The sequence below is a fragment of the Ictidomys tridecemlineatus genome, chromosome 1 (genome assembly GCF_052094955.1).
Source record: "Ictidomys tridecemlineatus isolate mIctTri1 chromosome 1, mIctTri1.hap1, whole genome shotgun sequence".
In the NCBI taxonomy this organism is placed as follows: Eukaryota; Metazoa; Chordata; class Mammalia; order Rodentia; family Sciuridae; genus Ictidomys; species Ictidomys tridecemlineatus.
In genome coordinates, this window is record NC_135477.1 from 116367359 (window position 1) to 116385569 (window position 18211).

General features: G+C 32.6%; 1 protein-coding gene across 1 annotated transcript in view; it reads right to left on the bottom strand.

Annotated features, from left to right (window-relative positions):
* The window catches only part of Tmem232 (transmembrane protein 232), a 186356-nt gene that overhangs the window by 95990 nt on the left and 72155 nt on the right, over positions 1–18211 (bottom strand). The window contains exon 11 of the mRNA XM_078022291.1: positions 12182–12429. Coding sequence (XP_077878417.1) covers positions 12182–12429 — 248 coding nt within the window. The remainder of the gene's footprint in view (positions 1–12181; positions 12430–18211) is intronic.

Consider the following 18211-nt stretch of genomic DNA (forward strand, 5'->3'; position numbering starts at 1 on the left):
TCAAATATTTCATAAAATTCAAGAAACAACCTAATCTAAAGAACCCCCGCCTCTTTCTCTCTCTCTCCCCACCTCCCTCCAACAACTGTGATCTGCAATACTGACTATCAACATTTCCAACTTTACTCTTCTCTAATAAGTTTTGTTACCATAATCCTGAAATGCACATATGACATAGTGAAAACTAGGTAAAAATTGTGTTTAACTAAATTACTAGAAACAATAAGAAAATAAAACATTACCCAAAAGAAAATTATTGTGAAAGTGTATGTTCTTTTTGAAAAGTTGCTAGCAGCAGTTTATATCTCAAAAAATCACAGACATAAAATGTAAGTTTTCCATTTATGTATTTATCAAAATCCAATAAGATAAGAATTAAAATTTATATTCTGAAGAAGTAAACATTTTTAAAATCTTCTAAATTAGAGAACAAAAGATAAGGAACTAATATGCTTACGCCCTTTACCTACATTCTTTCCTTTTATCCTCATAAAAAATCTGAGAGTATTATACAGCTTTTAAAAGATTAGCTGCCTAAGGCTCATAAAAGTGAACTAATTGGCTCAAAATTAATCAGAAAGAATCTTTAAGATAAACACATTTGTATTAGGTGGAGTCAAAGGTTTTTTTAAAAAATTAAATTGCTTTTATTAGATTATTATTGCTATAGTTACTTATTATTAATGGTTATTGTTAATCTTATCCTGAGCCTAATTTATAAACTAAATTCTATGAGAGGTATATATGTTTAGAAAAAATAACAGCATAGGTAAGTTTAAGGGATCCTCTAGCCTTTTTTATGTTATTTATTTTGTTTTGTTTTTTGCCAAATTCAATATTTTAACAAAACATGGTACTGATATAAAAACAGACACATAGACCAATAAACTAAAATAGAATAGAAAAAGACCCCAGAAATGAACCTATGAATCTACAGCCAACTTATTCTTGACAACAGTACTGAAAATATAAGCCAAAGAGAGAACAGCTTCTTCAATAAATGGTGCTGGGAAAACTGGACAGCCATATGCAGAAGATTGAAATTTGATTCACATCACTCATTCTGAACAAAAATCAACTCAGAGTGGATCAAAGAAACAAACATAATATCTAAAACTATGAAACTATAAGAGAAAAAAAACATATAGGAAACACTTTAAGACCATTGGAATAGACAATGATTTTTTTGGATAAGATCCCAAAAGTATAAGGATAAAAAGCGAAGTATAAATAGTATAAATAGTATTGTATCCAACTAAGAAGCTTCTGCACTGCAAAGGAAGCAATCAAAAGCGTTAAGTGATGACGTATAAAATAGGAGAAAATATTTGAAAACTATTCATCTGGCTAATGATTAATATGCAGAAATATGTAAGGGACTCAAGAACAACAACAAAGTTATCCAATTTTTAAAAAATGGACAATTTTTTTAGACACTTCTCAAAGAAGAAATACAAATGGGCAACAGGAATATGAAAACATGCTCAATATTATTAGCCATCAAGAAATCCAAAAGATAAATAAATAGAAAAAAAAATGAAAAGCTATCTGGCCCCAGTTAGAATGGCTATTATCAAAAAGACAGAAGCATAACAAAGTTAGAGAAAAAAGGCTCTGTCCTACACTGTTGGGGGCCATCTCCATAATAGTACAGTCATTATGGAGAGCAGTTCAGAAGTTCCTTAAAAACATTAAAGTTTGACCTCCCATCTGATCCAGCTCTCTCAAGGTCAAGGTGTATATCCAAAGGAATCGGAATAAACAAAACCATCAGATACCTACATGCCCATGTTTATTGCAGCACTATTTATTGATAAGAGTAAGATAGGCAATAAATATAGGTGCCCACTGACAGATGAATGGGTAGAGAAAACATGGCATATGTGCACAATGAAATATTATCCATAAAGAAAAATAAAATCCTGTCATTTTCAGAAAAATGGATGGAACTGAAGGATATTATGTTAAGAGGAATAAGCCAGACACAGCAAGATAAATGCCACATGTTCTCTCTTATAAGTGGAACCTAAAAAGTTGTAATCTGAATGTAGAATAGTGATTATCAGAGGCTGGCTAGGTTGAGGGGGAGAGGGTAAAGAGTGCTTCCAAAACAATCAGAAGCAATAATTCAGGTACATGCCACCTCCACTCCATTTATATTCCTCAGGAATCCTAGAAGCATAGCCAAGCCATCAAATAAGAGAAGAAATCAACCTTTAGGCCCTATTCTTTGTAACTTTCCATATGTGTATATATTTCTCCATTGGCTTTGGCCAACATCATCTGATCTACCAGGTGCCTCTTCCTTAATATAGATCTTCTAGTAGTAATTGAGGGGTTCATGTCCCTTGATTGAGATCAACTTCTGAAAATCACAAGGTAGAGATTGAAAAGTAAATTACAAAGTGTTTTATTCTGGATTGAAGGTAAGTTTTTAACAATTTCTCAAGGCTCTGAAATCAGATGAAGTTCACCTGTGGGGAAAGAAAGCAGCACAGTGAACTCAGGAGTTAGAAAGTCTTCATTTAAATTTGAACTTCAAATTTAATGGCTGAGTCCTTGGACAAATCACTTTATGTTTCTAAGACTCAATATCCATGTAAAATGGAGGAAATAATCATGTCTACAAATGATTGTTTATAGAATGCACTCATGTAAGTGGCAAACAGAATTATTCATCTTGGATCATCTGATGACTTGCTGTCTAGAATTGAAGTCTCAAGCGTCTCTCATTTGGTGAAGTTTCTTTTTTGCTAAATTCAACTTTGCAAACATCTTAATGACTTTCTTGTAAAACTAGAAAGGACATTTCCAAGGGCTCCAGGTTCTCAGATGCTGGCATTTCCAGCATCTCCAATCCAACAGGTACCTCACCCAGGATGGCTTGGCAACTAAGCCAAAGATATTTATTTCTCCACAGAGAAGAAGTTTCACACTTGCAAGAAGGTAAAACAGAAGTTAGATAGTATTGGTTCTTTCAAAATACAAACCCATGGAATGTCCATGCTTCCTCAGACCCCAGCACCTGTATCAATGAGAAATGGGGATCACAAGAAATGGGCACCAGTGCTTCTTTTGGTGGATCATTGGTTTCTGTCTCTCTCCAATAAGCCTGTTCTGCAACCTGTCTCATGGGATATCACAGTGCTTATCTCTCACACCTATTACCATGCAGTGACTGATAGCTATTCCTAGTTCTACTGCAGTGGACTTGGCTGCCTTTGTAAAGGAAGCTGTGGAGCAGGAGCTTTTCCTTGCATTTGGCCACCCTGTTCAGGAAGTCAGCTGTATAAAATCTCCAACCTAAATGACAACAGATGTTCTCAGTCCATCATTGCTGCTTTCGCAGGCGAAAGTACTTCTTCCAGGTACTGCTCTGATGAATCAAGCTTCTAAAATATAGTTTGAGTAAACTAAGCATAATCAGAGATGAAGTTAGTCTTCTCCTAGTCTTCATGTATGTGTAAATAACTAGTTGTGAGTTTTTAGAGATTTAAGGTGTAAGTGTAGAAAATACACTTAAAAGAAATTCAGAAGCAAAAAACGCTTAAATGTGGTATTTGAAATTTTGGTATTCAAAGTTCTAATTCTCAGCCTTAAGGTAAACTTAAGATAGTTTTACTGATGAAGAGAGAAAAGGGAGATATTATACTTTGAAGTGGAAGTATTTTATACTTGGGTTTTTGGCTGCAGTTTTTACTATATAATAAAGAGTCACTGTGATATTTTTCATTAAAAAAATGCTTAAGGGCAAAAAGAGCATGCATCCAATGACATGTCCTACTAACTTAAAGTAAAACAAAAAAATTAATATACAGAAGCAAAATGATTAATTCTCTTTTTCATATTTTACATAATAAAGTTAAACTTGTAAATCACTCAGAGAAAATGCAAGTTTGTGAACATGTAAGAGACAACTAATTAATAAGCTAAAATACAGTTTGTTCTTTCAAATAATTTATAGGCTAAAACCACAAAGTAAAATATTTTTGGAAAAAAAACTATAGGTTTTGAAATGCAGCAGATGATTCATCAGTAAGAAAGCTCCCATTTTTCTCCTTACTAGTAAATTTTCAGATCTTCACACTGAACTGAGAATAGTTTAGAGTTCCAAAAGCAATAAAGAGCCATATTATCTTGAATGTTTTATTCTCCTACCTTTTAATTGTACCCCATATTCTATAGGAGTCTTAATGTTTCTTGTCTTTTGATTTTTATTTGTTGAAAACACAGAATGGAAATTTCTAGATATACTACATGAGGAATTGGTGATGTGACACTGAATACAGACCTTTCCAGGGTGAAAAGACTGGCACACTCTGGGGTTTAAGTATAGACTTAGACCCATGGAGCTGCAATGTGCTCAGATAGACAACCAGCTCCATTAATTCCAAGTTTGTAGGTTTAGAAATGGGAAGAGGTAAAGAATAACAATAAAATCTACTATGGGGTTGCTGGTTTTGATGGAGAACAAAACAAAGGGAAGAAATAGAATTTCCCATACTTAGTGGTTAGTGAGCCACAGGCATTTTTTTCAAAACATAGCTTAGATTTAAAATGGGTTTTTAACAACTAATAGGTAAATACCATACCCCAACAGAGGGCCGACTGTTCTTAATGGTCTTAATGTCATCCCCTATTCCACTCCTCTCATTTGTACTTAGAGAATAGCTTGCCCCCAAAGGAGCAGGCAGTATGCAGGACTCCAGGGGTTGATGTTCACATACTGCCCTGTGAATGGAGCAGAGTGCACTGCTATGTAGCTATGAAACAGGGGGCATTACTGCTAGAGAGACTCTAGGGCTGCTGTATTGCTGAGGCTCTCTCATTTGCAACAGAAAGACACTAAATTTAATTTCTGGAGCCTGTAATGAGCTGTGAAAAAATGGATAAGCAGATAATATTTTTTCAAAGACCAGTGATGAATGATTGTCATTTACTTAATGAACTGTAGGCTCTGATGAGAAGTTTAATTTACTAATCCTTCAAAACCTACAGGACTTTTTGGGTCTTAATCCCACTCCACTTCTCTTTTTATTCTTCTCTGACTTTGCAAATTCTCTTCACCTTCTCTGAAACCATGTGCATATTTCTCAGTACCCTTCATTCTCAGTATATCTCTTTCCTTTTGGTCATATTTAACTTTCTTATTCATATTGAATTAAAAAAATAACAATGGAGTCCTTATCTTATAATTTTTCACTCTTAAAATTTGTGGTGCTGGCATTGAACCCAGGACCTGCTAGGCAAGTGCTCTACCATTCAGCTACATCCCCAGCCCTGTATGTAATGATTTCCATTTCTGTTTTTCTACCTTCCCTGTCCCCAAACATTATTCATATCTCCCCTCATGTTCACCCTTTTCTTTTCTCTGGGTTCTAGCAGGCACCATTCATCTCCATCTGCCTTTTTACTCTTTCCTCGTTCCCTGCAGTTTCTTTCATCTCCTTTGCTTAACAACCAGTTTCTTATATATTTCCAATTTTTTTTTTTTCTGGTTAGCTCTTCCTTTAACTGTTCTGGGTGTGAAATCAAGTAGAGTTGTTTAATGTTCTTTGTGACTCCCAATTGATCTTCATCCATTTCTATGGTTCTTGAGAATGTACAGAATACATTTGAAGATTCTAAAATAAACCCCAAAACCTGCCTATGTATGCCATTTGAAATCAGCATTTTCATTGTACTTTGATCATGTTACAATTTCACAAAAAAGTATAACATATCCTGAAGTAGTTTTGTAATATGTATCTCTGCACTCCAGATTCACTAAGGCCCAGGCTGTGTAATCCTTAAACCCAAATCTACATATCTTCCTAATAACTTTCGAAGTCTTGAAAAAATATTGAAAACTTTATCAATCCTTTTCAAGCATTTTCTGTTGACCATTTGTATACACAAAAGAGAAGCCTACCTACTGGTCTTATTGAACCTCATTATTATACTTGCAATAAAGTATAACTCTGGGAAATGAGATATCCATGACTTTGAAGTTTAAATAATAGTTTACACAAATATACAATATAAGAATTGGTTAAATAGGAAATAAAAAAATGCGATGCCTACAGTTTTTTTCTTCTTTCTCACAATGACTTAGCTATTCATAATAATTTGTAGTGCCATATAAATTTTAAAGATTTTTTTATATTGATTGAAAAGATACAACTAGGCACTAATTAAAATAATAATAATAAAACTAGAAGGGGGATTACTAGAGTAGAACAAGCATATCAGGAAAAGAGAGAGTGAAAGGAAAGGAAAGATACAGGGAAAGAGCTCAATAAAATTCTGTGCATGTACAAATATGGCATAATGATTCCCACTATTATGTAGTGGAAATTACATAAATTTTATTATAATGCACCAATAAAAATAAATTAAAAAGAAAGAAAAAATGAAATTATTGGACAAACAGAAAAAAATCATTAAAATTTTTGTAGAGATTTTACTGAGTCTATAGATTTCTATGGTTAGTACTGACACTTAAATTTAACAGTATTGAGTTCTCTAATGCATGAGTACAGTATATCTTTCATTTGTTTTTGTCTTCTTTCTTTTCGAATCAATGTTTTGCAGTTTTTAATATAATATATCTACTTCCTTAGTTAAATGAATTCCTAAGTATTTTTTTCATGGGGGGGAATACTAATTGTAAATGCAACTGTTTTCCTAGTTTTTCTCTGACATAGTCTGTTGTTCACACATAGAAATAAGTTGATTTTGTATGTTGATTTTACATTCTACAATTTTATTGAATTCATTTGTTTTAATAATTATTTGGTGCCATCAGTAAAATCATCTCTATACAAGATCATATTATTTGCAAATAACAAAAATTCTAGTTCTTACTTTCTAATATGAATGCCTTTTCTTCCTTTTTTCTTATCTAATTTCTCTGACTGGACTTCTAGTATCATATTGAATAGAAAAAAAAACAACAATGGAGTCCTTATCTTATTGCTGATCTTAGATTTTTTTTAAAAAAAAAGTCCATTTTTACCATGGAGTGTGATCCAGAGGTGGATTTTTATTACAGCCTTTATTATGTTGAAGTACATTCCTTTTATTCTCAAATGTGCTGATAGTGTTCATCATAAAATTGTGTTGAATTTTGTCAAATAGATTTTCACTATATATTAAGATGATCACAATTTTTAATCTTGCATAGTATTAATAATTGATTTTTTTGTATATTGAACTACCCTTACATCCCTGGAATAAAACTCCCCTTTCAGTAAGTGTTGGAGTCTGTTTGCTAGCATTTGTTGAGGATTTTTGCCTCTATGTTCAGCAGAGTTATTGGCTTACAGTGTATTTTTGTTTGTTTGTTTTTATTTTTAGGTGGTCATTGTCTGGCTTTAGTATCATGATGATGCCGACCTTTTAGAACAAGTCTGGAAATCTTTCCTCCTCTTCAAGTTTTGTAAGAATGTACGAAAAATTGGCATTAATTCTTCTTCCAGTGTTTGGTAGAATTTGAATTTGTTTAGCCATCTTGTCCAGAGCCTTCTTTTGTTGGAAGTTGTTTGATTACTGAATCAATGTCCATAACAGTTATAGTTGACTTTATATTTTCTCATGGTGTAGACTTGGTAGGTTGTATGTTTCTAGGTTATTCAGTGTGTTGCCACATAATTATTTGTAATTTTCTTTTCTGATCATTTTTATTTCTGTGGTATCATTTGAATATCTCTTTTATTTCTGATATTTTCAATTCTTCTTTAAATCATATATCAAAAGTCTTGCCCATTTTGCTTACTTTGACTTTTTCTACTTTTTTTTTTTATTCTCTCTTCCTTTGTTTTACCCAAACCTTACTTTTAATTCTTTCTGCTAACATTGGGTTTAGTTTTTGTTTTTGTTTTTCCCTTTCTCTTTGAGATATAAAGTTAGGTTACCTATATAAGATCATTCTTCGTTTTTAATGAGGGTATTTATTAAAAGTTTTTGCAGTATTTATAAGTTTTATTGTGCTGATTTATTTCTGTTTCTTTCAAGATGTTTTCTAATTTTCTTTTTGATTTATTTTTTGACTCAATGATATCTTAACTGTGTTGTGTAATTTCCAAGTATTTGTGAATTATCTGGTTTTGTTCCATTTGATTTGTTGTTTCACCCTATTGTGGTTGGTGAAGAAACTTGGTATGATTTCAGTCTTCTTGGATTTGTTAACACTTTTTATAATGTGGTCTATTAGGAGAAAGTTCTGCTGCACTTGAGAAGACTATGTATGATGCTGTTATTGATGTGAATATTCTTTATATGTCTGTCAGGTCCATTGGATCTATACTGTTGTTCAAGCCCAATGTTTCCATATTGATCTTCTATTTGATTCTTCTAACAATTATTGATTGTTGGATATTAAAGTTTTCTACTACTGAATATGATTCTCTTTCTCCCTTCAATTACATCAACCTTTCCATTTTATATTTAGGTGTTCTGATATTAATTATGTCTATAATTATAGTTGTTATGACTTTCTGGTGGATTAATACTTTTACTAATAAATTATGGCTTATTTGTCTTTTTTGATAGTTTTTACCTATTATCTATTTATATATATATATACATATATATGTATATATATATAAAACTACCCCAGCTCTCTTTTGCTTACAACTTTTCATGAAATATCCTTTTCCATTTCTTCAGTTTCACCCTATGTGTCCTCAAATCTAAAGTGAGTTTCCTATACATTGCCCAAATATTTTTTATAAACATGCTCAATGAATATGAGAAAATATAGTTCTAAAGCCACTAGAATTTTTCTTAGTTAAAGCAGGGACAGAGAAATGTTAACATTCACTAGTATTTTACTAGGCATACTTAAAATAAAATTCATTAAAGAAAAGAAGTAAAATTATAACATGTTATATGCATGTACAATATGCCACAATGAAACCTGTTATTTCTGCATAAGTAACATACATTGATAAAAAATTAAAATTCACAATCATACCTTAAAAAGAAGAAAAATAAACTGTCTGAAACTAATTGTGAATCAAGACAAAAAAATCTCAGTAAGTAAACTTAGTAAGATAGTAGGATGTACAATTAATCTATAGAATGCAATAGCATTCCACATATATAAGGAGTAACCTGTGGGAGGCTATATTTAGAGAAAATATTATGTTAGCAATAAAACAAATAAAATACTTAGCAATGACCTTATCAAAAAAAATACAAGGTATATATGAAAATATTTAAACAGTATTACAGAATTTTAAAAAAAAATCTGAATAAATGGAAGGAACAAATCATGCTGTTGGAGACTTTAATCTTCAAAATCATGGAAATATATGTTTTATAAAGTTCATGTAAAATTTTAAGATAATATAAACATATGAATAAGTTGTTAGCATTAGAAAAACTACCTTGAAAAGTGATAAAAAATGAATAAACAACAATAGATGAGGGAAAAATCCAGAAAAAACAATCAATATTCAACTAGCTTGATCTATATTAAAATATATTTAAAATAATTACATTTACATATTTAAATACATTATATAGTCACATTCTGGGAACATCTTTAAAAATAGCTTGGAACAAAGAAACAGCATTTAAAAATCCAGAATTAGATACAAAAGAAATTGGAATTTAGTGTTTTGTAAAAGATAATATTTAACACATAAAAAAAGTGGTGAAGTTAAATGGATAACTCAATAAATAATCCTAGGATAACTGAACAGCCCATTTGGATCTACACTTTACACTAAGTTTTAGACAATTTTTTGTCACTGTGACTAAATGCTTGAGAACAACTTAAAAAATGAAAGGTTTATTTTGGCTCATGTTTCAGTAGTTATAGTTCATGGTTGGCCAGATCCATTGCTTTTGGCCTGAGGCAAAGAATGTCATGGTGGAAGGCTGTGGTGGAGAAGAGTTGCTTACCTAATGGCAGTCTCGAAGAAGGGAGAGAGAGAAGGTACCAAGGCCCTCAGGGACCTACTTCCTTTAATGGGTCTCCTCTTTCTAAACATTCATTCAGGTACGAACTCATCAATAAATTAGTCTATTGATGAGTTTAACACTTTTATGATCCAATCATTTTCCCAAAGCCATACCTCTGAACATTGCTGCATTCAGGACTGTCTTGAAACTCTGAGCCTTTGGAGGATACTTCTGGGTAGGTTCCACAGTCTAGCTATTGTGAATTGTGCTGCTATGAACATCCAGGTGGCAGTATCCCTGTAGTATGCTCTTTTAAGGTCTTTGTGGAATAGTCCGAGAAAGGGAATAGCTGGGTCAAATGGTGGTTCCATTCCCAGCTTTCCCAGGAATCTCCATACTGCTTTCCAAATTGGCCACACCAATTTGCAGTCCCACCAGCAATGTACAAGAGTACCCTTTTCCCCACATCCTCTCCAGCACTTGTTGTTGTTTGACTTCATAATGGCTGCCAATCTTACTGGAATGAGATGGTATCTTAGGATGGTTTTGATTTGCATTTGACTGCTAGAGATGGTGAGCATTTTTTCATATACTTGTTGATTGATTGTATGTCCTCCTCTGAGAAGTGTCTGTTCAGGTCCTTGGCCCATTTGTTTATTGGGTTATTTGTTATCTTATTGTCTAATTTTTTGAGTTCTTTGTATACTCTGGATATTAGGGCTCTATCTGAAGTGTGAGGAGTAAAAATTTGTTCCCATGATGTAGGCTCCCTATTTACCTCTCTTGGCTTTCATGTTATGTCTTTAGAATATAGAATTCTAAAGCATTTCTCATAAAAATGCTTGACAGAGAGAATATGCTACACTTTTTGTTATAGGAAAAAGAGGAGGGGATCCCACAAAAAAAGAAAAATCATATAATACATCAGACTCTTCAAGCACAATACGAAATTGTGGTGATAATTATAAAGGGTAAATGAATTTTTACCAAGAATTTTATATTCATACAGATTACTTCTCACTTTTGGAGGCAAAAACAATATATTTGGTTTTAAAAGTAGATGATGTTTTGGTTAAGTGAAAAATGAATATAAATAAGTACTTAAAGTATATTTTCAGAAGCAGGAATGAAATGCATAAATCCAAATTTATAGATACATGATCACCAACTATTTAAACCAACTAAGTTTATTCACTGGAGTCAAATTTCCTTTAGTTCAGGCAAAAAAAAAAAACTCAGATGATAAGATGACACAAAGACAAAGACAATCAAATGTAATATCTGAGACATGCACAAGATATAGCTGATATAATCAATAAAAAGAAACCAAGAACGGCAATGTTGAGATCAAAGTATGATCTAACAACTCTCGATAATAATCTACCAGGAACATACTGCTTTGCAGACAATCAAAACATAAAAAATGAATTGTTAAAAATACAAAGAAATCTGATTTGATTGTGCTCTTAATAGGAAAAAAATGAACAACAAAACATACTCTTAAGAGTGACTTGGTTTAAATAACAAATTTAAAAAATCTTTGTCTTGATTAAAACTTTACTGAAAGATCTAAAAAACATGTAGCTTCAGTTATATATCAACAGAGTGATTCCTCATCTACATTTAAATCTGTCAAAAAGTGTCAGTCTAGGAAAGATCTAAGTGTGGTAACTGGTAACAAGAATCCTAAGAATGTGAAGTCAATCTACCATTGAAGAAATGGCAAATAAATTTGAAAATTATCCCCTTTAATCTTTTCTAAGTCTGTGGCTTTATGAAGTCATTAGAAGTAAATTTTTAAAAATTTTAAGGGGTTTAAACATTAAAAAAATTATCCTCATACCTATCACTTATTGAATGTTCACTGTATTTAAGACTCTAAGTTAAATACATTAAATATATATTGAACACATGTACATACATGCACATAAACACACATGTAAAATGAATATAGTCTTAAAATTTGGAATGCTGAATGATATCATTCTTGTTTTTATTCTGATAGACTTCCACATAAGAATTACTTTCATATTGATCTGAATTACATAATAACTGTTTTAAACATTAAGAAACAATTTCTGAAAAGGCAATAATAACTTGCTCAAAGTAACTTGATCAGTATAGAATATTTAGGAGGTAATGGAGCCATGAATTGAAGAACAAACTGAGTTCAAAATAACATGAAAGTAATTGAGTTCAATAATGTGATACACAATTGTCTACAATTTCTGTGACTTTGATTTCAAAGTATTTAATATTGTTTCAAAGTATTTAATAGTGTTTCACTTACCTTACAGTAAAACGTAGGAATCTTTTCTTCATGGACTCCTGTTTTTTACAAAAGTATTTCTTTTTATCCTGTTTGACCACTCGTTTCTCTGAAGGGAGAACATGGGCATCCAGAGAGGGAAATAACAGTTTGGAAAGTGTGTTGGCAATTCTCCATCCAATATATTTGGAGAAAACTTCTTCCTCTACATTCAACGAAATTTTTGTACTATATCTAGTGAAGGGATTGACTGGATTATTTAATTCAGCCTATGAAAAGAAAAGAAAAAAGGAATCAGTTGAAAGGAAAAATGATCTTATCATTAAATAATAGATTAAATGCATGTTCATTCTATTTTACTAATATTTCATTCTTTTGTTAAGTAAAAATAACCTTTTAAGGAAAGAACATAGTTTCTGTAGAGACCATGATAATAATTCTCAAAAAAAAATGAACACTTAAGCATTTGTGAATCCAGCCTTGAAATTTTGAAAATGATAAAAGTTTATATTTTAAATTTCATACACCTTTCACACAAGAATTTAGTAAAATGTATTTAAAAATAAATTAAGTAATTTGTTGAAATAATACATTATTTATTTTAAAAGACTACTATTTTTCTGTGCAAAGTCTTCATTTTCATTTAATTGAACAAAATATTTCTATGGGATAAAAATTTTAAGTTCGAAATAAGGACTTGGTATTTAGCTTAATCTGAAGATGCTTTAAAATTTATTTTTTCTTTTTATTTACTTTAACTGTTACACAAAAACATAAAAATTGAATATAACTATATTATGTTTTGTATGTCATTTTAATTACATTTAATATGGTCTAATACCAAAAAAGGGAAAAATCCAAAATGTGTAAGCAATATTTATTCAAGAAAGAGTTATATTTAGAAATCACCTACTTATGTGTGATTATATGTGTTACTGGTTTTTAATTACTTCTTTTGAAATGGCTAGAGGCATGTTTTCCTTGACTATTCTGGAATCAATAATAAATGAAGATGCAAGTAAAATGTCATGTGTTATAATTTTTTTAATGTTCACAATATGGTCAGATTGGGAAATTTTTCTCATAACTAAGTTTGATGTCACCTATTTTCATTTGAGGTTTTAAATATTTTATTAAATATTATTCATCTTCATTCAGCTCATTACCATTTACTCAGGATTCATTTCAGATTCCTATAAAACCGGTCATAGAAAATACAGGAATGGAAAATGTTTTTCTGCATATGAACATGTAACTTAATGTCTTAGTATTCCAAGATCACTCTGAGTTCAATTAAATTACTGTTAAAATATTGTCTATTGAGTTATATAGATAAAATTAAAGTGGAAAATGTACACAGTGTAGTCTCAAGATAAGAACTGGCAAGAGACAAGGTTAAAGCACTGAGAAAAATAGAAGACAGGTAAGCAAGTATGTATTGCTATGAAATCCAGAGGATGGGAAGGAATAACATAAAAAACCAAAATATTTTAAAAGGATAAGGTGAAAATCATGCACACAAATATGATACAGTAGTCCTACTATTCAAAGGAAATAAAACAGTATGTCATTTATTGCAGGACTTGTCATGAAAGCAACGATATGGAATAAACTTTTGTGTCCATCAGCAGATGAACAGATGAAGAACATGTGATATAGATAGCCAATGAAGTACTATTTGCCTTGAAAAAGAAGGGGAGCCCTGTCATTTGAAATAACATGGAGGAACCTGCAGGACTTAAATGTTAAGTGAAATAATCCAGGCACACAAAGATAAATACTGCATAATCTCTCTTTCATCTGGAATCTAAAAAAAAAAAAAATGGATTTCAGAGAAATGGAGAACAGAACGGTGATTACCGGTGGCTCTGAGCTGCTTCAGGGATATGTTGGTCAAAGCATACAAAAGTTCAGTTGGATAGGAAGGAAAAGTTCAAGAGCTCTATTGCACAGCATGGTAACTATAGTTAATAATAATATAGCATGTATGTGAAAATGCTGAGAACAGATTTTAAGTCTTCTGAAACAAAAATAATGACCATTTGCAGTAATACATGTTTTAATATACTTGATTCAGTCATTCTATAATGTGTGTGTATGTATGTGTGTCAGGTGGGGGAGAGAGAGAGGGAGAAAGTGGTGAATATATGTATACATAATATAGAAATATATATATTTCTAAACAATGTACATGGTAAATATGTATAATTTAATGTCAATTGAAAAATAAAACAGGAAAATGGCATCAAAAACAAGAGAGTCCTTTTTATACAATTTCAAAAAAATAAAACATTACCAACCACTATTCCTCCTTTCAGTATGTCCAATTTTAAGATATCTTTGAATTTAATTATCTCCAGATATTGGAATCTGCCGTGCCCAGCATAGCTGTTAATTTAGAAACCGGCAAGGGGTGATGGGGGATTGAAAAAAGACAAACACATAGAGAAAGCTGGGACCAGGTGGGACACTGTCTTCTGATGGAGGAACAATGACCCAGATCTAGCTCAGCACATTTATTATAATAGGTCTTATCATCAAAAAATTATTCGTGAGAAAGTTGCAGTAAAGCAGACAGACTTGAAGGTTGTAGTGAAACTTGGGAGACACGGAGGCTATCTTGTTATGCCCAGAATTCTCTATCCCCTGGAGTAGGTGCCTAAGCTCAAGGTCCAGACTGATATATCTCTTTGCCTTAGCACAGAGTCTCCCCAGGCCAGTGTCACAGCAGCAACTGGGACATCTTGACCTACACCTTTGCACAGGAAGTTCCCAGCCCAAATGAAGCCATGAGGCAGTCAGAGTCCTTGATTCAATTCACCATTCTCCACAGGAACCAGTATACAATTATCTTTATATCATTCCCACCTGAGCTGAGTATTCTGCCTCTTAACCAGGCAGAAATCATGAACAGAGTATTCAATTTGAAACAAAAAGTAAAACTGTGTGTCTCACACTGAGTAGCTGTTGTGACTTTGAAGACATTATTTAACATCCTGAAGTCTGAAGCTACATCTGTAACATGGTAATCACAAAATCTGTACTGTTTTTTCCTACTTAACTTCTCTAGCTTATTTATCAGAAAGTTACTTTAAAATCAATAGTAACACATAATAGAACAGAAATATAGGATATTATGGTGATACTTCAGTTATTGAGAGAGTGATGAAGAAATAAATGAATGACTAAATAAATGAACCAACAAAAATAATGTCTTCTTAATTTCTCGTAAAATACATTGTTATCAGAGGCAACTCTGCTCCTTATGATAGAATGACGATGCTCTTTTCACATTGTCTCATTTGACTACTCCTCACTTTCTTCCTTCTAACACAGGAGAGCCTGGAGGTCCAGATGCCGGCTCTCTTAGCAAAAAGGAGGTATTCCTAGATCTTCCACCATGGTTCCCTTGTTGGAAGCTCAGATAAATTTCCATCCCCCATTGATATTCAAAGCCTTCAACTTATAAAATATGTAGTCTCAAATCTGCTTACTAGGTTGGATTACAAACTCAGCAGTTTAGTTAATTTCTCCTGGCGTATTTTGTGCTTAGTTTTGTTCTGTTGTGTGTGTGTGTGTTGTTTTTTTTTTTTTTCATTTATGTCATGAAGATAATAATAGTTGCCTGTTAGAGTTTTCTGAGGCTTAATTTTAGATCACATAGGATGACTGTTCTGGCAAACAATAAGAAGCTCAACAGATAGCAGTTACCCTCAGGACTTAGCTAGGACAGAATACTACTCTTCTGGCCTTTGCATCTACTCCCAGGACCAACCCTAGAAGGCTGAGCTCAATCTCTGCCATGCCAAAACCAATGTGGTCACATTAGTTTCTTATGAGCAAATTTATCAAACAGTATCATGATTATGCTTCTATAGTCATCTTCCCTCTTCTCCTAAAGCCATTACTCTGATATGCTGCAATTCAGAGTCTTAAATTCTGTCTTTTCAAAAGTCAGGGGCAGTAGCACACACCCAAAATCCCAGCCACTGGGAAGGCTGAGACAGGAGAATCACAAGTTCAAAGCATGTTTCGGAAACTTAGGGAGCCCTCAGCAGCTTAGTGTCTCAAAATTAAAAAATAAAAAAATGGGCTGGGATTGTGGATTCAGTGGTTAGGCACCCCTGGATTTAATAACTGGTATAAAAAAATCTTTTCATAAGCTTAAGTCTTTACTTATTGAGAGAAGATTAACTCAACATATTATTGACCAACCCTTATAATAGATTCAAAATTCATTGATTTCTTACTGCCAGTGAACATTACCTCAAAATCCATCTTTAATCATTGTGTGGATATTTACATTCTCATTATGTGTTCTAGTTTTTTTGTGTGTGATGCTTATGTAGGCTGTATAGATTCAGAGTTTTCCTGCATAATTAAAACTTGACATTTTTGGTTAAGAAACAAATGACAATTTTTTAACGTCTGCTAATTTTATGAATTTATTATTAATATTGGAAAAGTGGCATTCTTGAAGAATATTTCCTTTACATGCATATTCTAACCAGGAGCAGGAGCAGGTTCTCTCTCTTTGTCTCTGTACTGGAAAGGTGATAAAAACAAGAAATAATGCAGGTTGGTAGGAAGATGACAGCTAGATCCACACCAGGGAGAATTCTCCAAGGAGTTAGAATGTGGTATTAATCAAAGAAATAAAAAACAGCCTCTCCAGAGTTCTGAATTTTTCATCAACAATTAGGGAAATGAGGCATACACACCAAAATTTGAACTCATTCACATTATTTAAGACATGAGAGAATAAAGGAGAAAGAAAAAGGTTATTGAGTCATTACAGCATAGTTTACAGCAAATTATCTTCCTATTACTTTCTTTTTAAAAGATGTACCCACCTTTCTTTATGTAATATTAGAGCTGGGCATTTTTGACTTGTTTTGAAAAAAAAAACTTTTTCTTGAAACTTCAAAATTTAAGTATGGTGACTAAAATAATTAGTCATCTTAAAAGATTATTTCCTGTAGGAATTATAAAAACTCACAAAGGAGAATAGCATGAAAAATTCCTCAGTATTTAAGTTTTGTTCCTTAACCCATCACTTCTATTACCTGGGATCATGTTACAAATGCAGAGTCTCAGACCCTGCCTTTGTAGGTACATTAAAGTTTACAAAGAACTGATGTAACAGATTAAATAAATGATTAAGAATACCTATTTTCAAATTCACTAGTTGTGTGGTCTTGCATAAGTTACATAACTTCTCTGAACATATTTCTATTGCTGAATTTCAATGTTCCCCTTCACAAGGATGTTCATGAAGATTATATATGAAAATAGGATGTTTTCTAGCACAGTGCTTGGCCCACAAAAGTTCTTCAATGTATGTTAGATCCTTGCTTATATTTAGCTTTAGAAAGGGCATGACATATGGAAATTGAAGAGCCTTTTGGTGATGCTCAATCACAGTCCATCTACAACCAACCATTTATTTTATAATGGTTGAGGCTCAGAACAGTGATGTAATGGTGGTGTAGATAGTTGGTTAGGGTTAGGGTTAGGAGAGCTGTGGCACTTAAAAGAGTTAATGTTTATAAGGCATTTAGCACAGTGTCTTAGGCTTTGTAAAATCTCTACAAACAATATCTTTGGTTTCTAAAACCATGTGTCTGGGCTGGTACATTGACACACATTTGTAATCCTAGCAACTTCAGAGGCTGAGGCAGGAGAAGACTAAGTTTGAGGCCAGCCTCAGCAACTAACAGGGTCCTAAGCAACTTATCAGGATAACTTGTCTTCAAACTAAAAAAGAACAAGAACAAGAGGAAGAGGAGGAGGAAAAGAGAGGAGGAAGAAGGAGGAGAAGGAGGAGGAGGAGGGGGAAGAGGAAGAGGAAGGGGAAGAGGAGAAGAGAAGGAGAGAGAGGAGGAGGGATGGGGATGTAGCTTAGGGTTCAATCCCAATCCACACACCCCCAGCCCCCGCAAAAAAGGGTCTGTAGCTTTGGTCATTCTATTGATAAGTTTTTATATGACTATATTTTCCTCAAAATACATCTACTTTTCCACACTTAGAACTTTGATTTATATTTATAAC